The 7,806-nt window shown below is 37.1% G+C and overlaps 2 protein-coding genes across 2 annotated transcripts; both read right to left on the bottom strand.

The window, feature by feature from the left end:
* Positions 1 to 5,232: 5,232 nt before the first annotated feature.
* Positions 5,233 to 5,658, bottom strand: LOC131856835 (uncharacterized). The gene has a single exon (XM_059208772.1). It carries the CDS (start codon positions 5,656 to 5,658, stop codon positions 5,233 to 5,235), a length of 426 nt encoding a protein of 141 aa, XP_059064755.1.
* A 1,257-nt stretch (positions 5,659 to 6,915) lies between these two features.
* On the bottom strand, positions 6,916 to 7,338 carry LOC131061673 (uncharacterized mitochondrial protein AtMg00860-like). Its single transcript, XM_057995490.2, has one exon. It carries the CDS (start codon positions 7,336 to 7,338, stop codon positions 6,916 to 6,918), a length of 423 nt encoding a protein of 140 aa, XP_057851473.2.
* Positions 7,339 to 7,806: the final 468 nt, after the last annotated feature.

Here is a 7,806-nt window from a genome sequence, read left to right as displayed (position 1 = left end):
ATAAATGTTGTTTTATTTAAAAAAGATCGGGTTTTAGACCTAGTCCGAACCAGGTGGGGCTACAACCAGGGAGCCACCTCCCCAAATACAACATACCAAAGATCAAGACCCATCAATAGGTCCAAACACCTAGTCATCTGCAAACTCCACTTGAGGCAAGGGAGCGATTTGAATACATGATTGAATCCTCTCTTAATTTTTTCTTTCTCTTCTTCCCTAGCACCTTTATCCATCTAGCCTCCACCTCAACAACATCTTGAGACCACCTAGACAAATGTCAAGGAGTAGCCACATTTTTCCTCTTCGCACTAAGTGAGTCATCGTGAATATCACTCATGATAGAACCACAACCAGAGGGTTTTTTGTCTGTTAATAATGGCTTTGAGTCTCTTGAATCCTCATTAGACACCCTGATCGACTTCTCTTTCTTGGGTCTATCAACTACCATTGCTTTCCATATCCTGGGTTAATTTATCCTTAAAAGTTTTACAAGCTTTCTTCCCAAATATCTCATTCTAAATGGAAACAATTACCTTTTCCATAGAATAATGATGGGGGATACCTCCCTCCACCAGGTAGCCGCATCCTTCAATACATGATTGACACAATTAGCTGCCATATGACTAGTTTGAAAACACCTTCTACATCTAAATGAGTCATTTTCATAATCTACTGATTGCACCCAAAACCCATTTGCAAGCTTCAAAGACAACTCAATAGGAGGAGCTTTAGAGAAATCCATCTCAACTAAAATGCGAGCATATGTTGTATGTAAATAATCTAAGGAACCCTCATCCACACCCAAAAATTTCCCTATAGAATTACCTATAGAATTAAAGCAAGCTTCAAACCAGAATTGTAAAGGCGAATTGGGTAGCCTTACCCAAACTAGGATTTTATCAAATGACTTTGTAGCAAAGTTAAAAGAAGGATACTAAGGTTTTAGTAGTAAAATATGATTATCCTCCCAGCACCACACCTTCTCACAAAGGATACGCTTCCTATCTTGTGTCATTCCCTACCATGAGGCTCAAAGGACTAAATAACCATGAACAAGAAAATGCAATTTTTTTAAATTTTTTTATTAACATATACATATGCTAAGAGATACATAATGAAGCACAATCAAACAACTAACAAATTTCCTCAAGGCCCCATAACGATGCAATACGAGGTTAAACATCATCTCAAATATTTAACAAAGAATTGCTATACAAATTACAATATAGATCATTACATGGATACAAGATTCTCATTACATTGCTTGAGAATTTACAAAATAATTTCATATACATAATGATGGATCCTCAATATACAAATCTCCAAAAAGTCCCATGAAGGAAAAAATACATGAATCTGGTACAACAATAACAGTTTTTAGAACTTCTCTTGAGCCTTCATGATCATAAAGCTGAAGGAGCCAAACCTAATGTGTGCAAAAAGCACTCCACCCAGCCATGTGGCACCAAAAGGTCCACCCGCCATGCTAGGAGGTATCAGCTAGACCCACTAGGTGGAAGCAAGACATACAAGGGTACCAACATGACTCATAGGAAAATCAACATAACAATACTAACAAAGAATCAATCAAACTAAACATATATGAGGCTCATAAGAGAACACCACAGAAACACAAAATAAAAACCAATCACGAGAGGCCCAAAGAAACCATAGAAGGACAACAAGCATGAGAAAACCAACCACTTCCAAAAGCTCAACAAAACACGAAAGGATAAAGGTGCGGGTTACCACTAGGTAGCAAAGGGAAGATTGTCATCACTAGGATGTCATGGGTTGCCCTGGTATATATTCATTAGGTCCCGACCCCCATCCTGGGTTACCTTGGTGACCTCTCCCAACCCCCGACCCCCATACATACACTAGTGGACCACACCAACCTTTTGAGGAGACAAGATTGGTGGAAGCCATTCTAGGCCCTTATCCACTTAAACCTATACGAGAGTTTGTGGGCAAGGAGGCATCTGAGATTTATCTTAATTAATGTGAACTAACTACCCACCCAAGTTCATTAATTAGGTTATCATTTGATTACAAAACTTCCATTGAGTTACCCAGGTGACCCCTTTGGGTCCCGACCCCCAATGGAATCCACTCCACCTTACATGCACCTAGGAATCAAGATAAACACAAGACCATGATATCCAAAGCACAAGGTGACATGATTCCAACCTTAGCATGGCCTAGTTCACATGCTAGAAAAGATCCCCAAAAAAGAGTAATAACATCAATAGGCTAGGAATGACCATCTAGCACGTAAAAATCCACTGATTCAAAATATCAAGAGAAACAGTACATCAATGACCAACAATGAAGGCTCGACTAACAAGGAAGTCTAGCAAGATGCCAATCTCATAACATTCAAGGACAATGAGAAACTTGTAAAAAAGAAACTCTAGCACTGTCCAAGCCTCTAGAAGTTAAATACATTTCAAAGCATCATAACCGAATATCCAACTATGATAGACAAAACAACCTATATCAAGGTCACATAAAGCCAAACATAACAAGTAAAATTATACTATAAAACCAAAGAGTTAAAGATCACATCTATAGGTTCATTAATTCATTAAGATTCCAATGTTCCAAAATTCAAATTATTAGAGTTCATTCGATTCTCATTTACACAATAAAACTAACTTTACAATGATTAATTCTTTACGATAACTATAGATTTCTACCAATCCACAATCATGATTGAATCAATAACAATAAGAAAGAATGTAGAGCTCAAGAATAATTATACATTTATGTATACAATCATATTATTACTTAAATAAAACTAGATTTTGATCACATTTATTGAAAACTTCTATATTCCAAATATGAGAGACATAAATAAAAATATTTTAGTATATATGTATATATATTGATCATATACTATTTGAATTTGAATTTGATAACAATATGTTTATCGACAGAGAAAACAAAACTATCGCACAACGCAGACAAAGACCAATTCCACAACGAAAGAAAAAGAGGCATAGGTGCCATGGGGGTTTCCCCACCCCACGATAGTGGGGAAGGCTCCCCACAGCGAGGGGAAGCCAACGCTGTGGGTCGAGCCACCCACGTCGTGGGTGGTATCCCCACGTGCCCCCTTGAATATGCACAATGGTATTAAGGAAATCCGTAGCTGTTAGCACATACCGAAACAAGGAAATAAATGTCGACATATATATTATTATTATTGCACATCAAATGATATAACAATTACAACGGTAAAGCGAAATTCATAAGTATAATATTAATGTTGATCATACCTGTGATATTGTTCTGTTATTCATGTCTGATTCACTGCAGTTTTCATATATATATATATATATATATGAAAACTACAGTGAATCAGACATGAATAACAGAACAATATCACAGGTATGATCAACATTAATATTTCGAATTCCAGATTTAAGAATACACAGATTTCCCATTAAGAATTGAATCAACCCCCAATATTTTCAATATAAATTTTTGTATAGGAACCCATAATTCAAAGATCTAACCAACACAATCCTATGAAAGCAAATTAATCCTTAAATTTTCTCAAATCAGTAAAACTTTATAAAGATATTCATTCAAAAAAAAATTAGCATGCAAAATAAGAAGAGACAGAACCTTACATCTTTACTTTATCTAGAAGGCAACATAGAGGATGAAGCAGAGATTTTCCAAGAGATCCACGACAACACTCACTATTTCAAAAAACTTCTACAAAATCTATCAAATTCCTTCAATAACCCCAACAAATCCAAACTAGAAATTCACTAATTTTCCCCAAATTCTTCTTTCAAGAATAAAGTGATTCCCAAAAATTTCTTCCTCTCAAAACCCCCAAAACCAGAAAACCAGAGAAAAGCCAAAATGCAGAACAAAATTTCACTAAAAAAATCCTCCCTTCAAAAAGCCAACAAACATAATAAAAATACCATTTTTCTAATGTAACTCCCAACATGTAAGATTCCTCCAATAATTAATTCCATTAATTAAATTATTTTGTAACTCCACATGCACATGCAAGATATTAATTAAAATAAATAACAATTATTTTCATTTAGATTTTATTTTTAAAACAGTAAGTGATAATAATATTTTTTTTATAGATTATTACATGAATAAAGAAATATTTAATTAAATGTTTATAATAGATCAAATGAGATAACTATAATGAATTATTAATTAACTAATATTTAAATAAATAGTTGTTATTTTTAATTCCCTTATGAATACTCTTTTTGAAATAATTAAATAATTTAAATATTTTAAAACTTTAAGTACCACAATCACAATTTATTAATTAATTAAACAACCATATCCCAAATACGAAGAGAGATAAAATACTAATCACTCCACAAAATTATTATACTATAAACAGGAGTAACAAATTACGACAAACTCAAAACATAGTGAGCTAACAGAGGGTGATGACTGACAAGACCTGACGAATAAAGGACTAGGGTGCCTGACAGGGGTCTGACTAATATCTCCATTGTCCACTTTACCATTGGGTTGGAGAGCACGCTTAGACCTGAAGATTCAGGTGAAGTTGATGTTTGGTACCTGCAGCTGCATAAACAAATTGTCGAGCATATATGCATAATCCACAACATATCATACTGTGAATAGAGAATGGAAGAGACTTAGCTTGCCCGTAAAGAGCAGTTCGATGCTTTTCCCTTTCACCCAAGTACATCAAACATAGAAGAAGTGTACATCAAGTTAGTATATATCAATAAATGTAAAGAAACTCGTAAATAAACTAGCCCAATAATGAACTATTGCATATGAACAACAACTAATAATCACATCATGAACTACATCCTATGATTCCATCGAAGACATTAACATATAATTATTAATGACAACCACATAACAACATCATAGATAATAAGCAATGTAAGATCAAGGCAGATATACATCTAAAATCATTTAACACACACACAAAGTGAAAATAAATCATATAACATCATTATTCTGACCATCCACATAACATGAAATATCATAGTCACATAGAAATACAGGAAGCATAGACAAGCATCACAACCAAATACAAAATAGACCAACACCAAAAAGGGTCGAAGCCACACACAAAAGGCTCATAAATAAGGTCTGCCAAGTCAAAAGAGGGGCACTACATTCTCCCCCCTAGAATTAGGCTTACTCCTGGAAGCCTGCAAAAATATAAGGATAAAGCTCACACATATGAGGAGCCTCCTCTCAAGTAGCTAAAGAATTATCATTAGGGTTCCACTGGACCCTGACCTGCTCAATGTCTCTACCTTTGAGAATGCGATGCTTGTGATCCCGAACGCCCACGGGATCGAGAGCGAGCTGCCCATCCTCGACCTGAAGAGCAGTCCAATCAAGAATGTGAGATATATTAGGATGATACTGACAAAGAAAAGCAACATGGAAAACATCACGAATGCACGAGAGACTAGGCGACATAGCAAGTCGATAGGCAATTGGACCAATCCTCTCTAAAATCTCAAAAGGACCCACAAAGCGTGGTGCAAGCTTAGAGTCCTTTCCGTAACATATTGGACTCTTCCGCAATCGCACATGCAAGAATACTTGATCTCCATTTGAAAACTGATGATCCACCCTATGCTCATTGACGTACTTCTTCTGTCGATCCTGCATTGCTATTAAGTGCTCTCTGATCCTCTCAACTTGCTACTTCATATCCATAAGAATATCCGGACCCAGATGCACCTTGTCCTCTAATCAGTCCTAACTCAGGGGAGTCCGACAAGGAGGACCGTACAATCCTAGAAAAGGAGCCATACCGATGGAACTGTGGTAACCATTGTTATAAGAGAATTCCACCGAGTATATATACTCCTCCCAATGTGACTGTTGATCCATAACATACATTCAAAGCATGTCCTCTAGCCCTTGGTTGACCCTCTTGTCCGTCTGTTAGTCTCAGGATGATAGGATGAACTAAAATTCAACTAATTGCCCAAGGCCTGCTGAAGTGACTTCCAAAGGGCTGATGTGAACACGAGATCTGTATCTGAAATAATCTTTCGAGGAATACCATGAAGTCTGACAATGTCTTCCATGAAAATTCTAGTCACCATTGCTGCATTATAAGAAGATAAGACATGTGAGAAGTGTGCAAGTCTGGTCAAGCTGTCCATGGTGACCATTATGGCATCATGGCGACGCGGGGTTTTAGGTAAACCCACAATGAAATCCATAGAAATAATGTACCATTTCCATACTAGAACAAGGTGTTGTTGTAAAAGTCCTATCAGATGATGATGTTGTGTCTTCACTCTCTGACATTCTAAGCACCGAGCTACAAAATCTACTATATCCCTCTTCATACCTGACCAAAAATACAACTGTCAAAGATCCGCATGCATCTTCTTGACACCAGGATGAGCAAAATATGGTGCCTAATGTGACTCAGAAAGAATCAATATGCAAAGACCCTAAGAAGAAGGTACATAAATATGTCCCAAATATTGCAAAAGACCATCGGGATCAAGGGAATAACCTGCAAATCTCCCTTCCAAAGATCTACCAGACTCCACCTTAGAATAAAATTCTTGATACGAGGTGTCCGCAGGGAGTGCTGCCAAAATATGTCCTCTCAAATCCACCTCCAAAGCCACTACTAAAATCTCATGCCGACGATGACTAAGAGAATCTGCCACCACATTCTCCTTCCCCTGTATATACTTAACCTCAAAGTCATACTCATAAAGAAATTCCATCGATCTCCTCTATCTAGCATTTAGGTTTGGCTGTGTAAAAATGTACTGCAAACTGCGATGATCTATGTGCAACTCAAACCGGTGTCCCAGGAGAAAGTGTCTCCATCTAACTAAGGCATGAACTATAGCGGCCAGTTCTAAATCATGCGTATGATAATTAAGCTCATGGTTCTTAAATTTTACAGTACTCATAAGAAATCACTCTCCCATCCCACATCAACACCACACCTAAACCTTCCAATGACGCATCTGTACAAACCAAGAAATCACCAGATGGATCAGGAACTGCCAGAATAGGTGCACTAATCAACTTCTCCTTAAGATTATGAAAGGCTTCTTGACACTTCTCTGACCAAACAAATTTCTTCCCTTTTCTCTGCAGGGAAGTGATGGGATGAGAAATCATAGAGAACCCCCGAGCAAACCTTCGATAATAACCTACCAAACCCATAAAATTGTGAACCTCTGATACATTAGTAGGTGTAGGCCACTCAAGAATAGCTTGGATCTTAGAGGGATCCACTACAATACCCTCTGCTGAAATGACATGCCCAAGGTACTTGATCTCGGTCTTAAAGAATTCACACTTAGCCATATTTGCATACAACTAATCCTCCCTAAAACATTGCAATACCTGCCTTAGATGCTCTTCATGCTCCTCCATGGTTTTGGAATAAATCAATATGTCATTAAAGAACACGAGGACGAATCTATCCAGATATGTCCTGAATACGCCATTCATAAGGCTCATGAAAACAAATGGTGCATTAGTCAACCCGAAAGGTACAACAGTGAACTCATAATGACCATAGCGAGTGCGGAAAGTTGTCTTATGAATATCCACCTCCATGATCTTGAATTGGTGATACCCCGATTTCATATCAATTATAGAGATCACCTTCGCCCCCTTTATCTTATCAAATAGGTCATCAATCCTTGGCAGTGGGTAACGGTTCTTCATTGTCAATTTGTTTAGCTTCCAGTAATCAATGCATAAGCGGAGAGACCCATTCTTCTTCTTTACAAATATAACAGGTGCTCCCCAAGGAGAAACACTAGGTCG

Source organism: Cryptomeria japonica, chromosome 7, assembly GCF_030272615.1.
Source record: "Cryptomeria japonica chromosome 7, Sugi_1.0, whole genome shotgun sequence".
NCBI lineage: Eukaryota > Viridiplantae > Streptophyta > Pinopsida > Cupressales > Cupressaceae > Cryptomeria > Cryptomeria japonica.
The sequence above is the reverse complement of the archived record's forward strand: the minus strand, read 5'-3'. Positions and strand labels throughout refer to the sequence as shown.

Bases quoted from the DNA above. Each gene is read 5' to 3' on its own strand.
- LOC131856835 (XM_059208772.1), bottom strand. From the start codon at position 5,658: ATGCAGGATCGACAGAAGAAGTACGTCAATGAGCATAGGGTGGATCAT.
- LOC131061673 (XM_057995490.2), bottom strand. From the start codon at position 7,338: ATGGCTAAGTGTGAATTCTTTAAGACCGAGATCAAGTACCTTGGGCAT.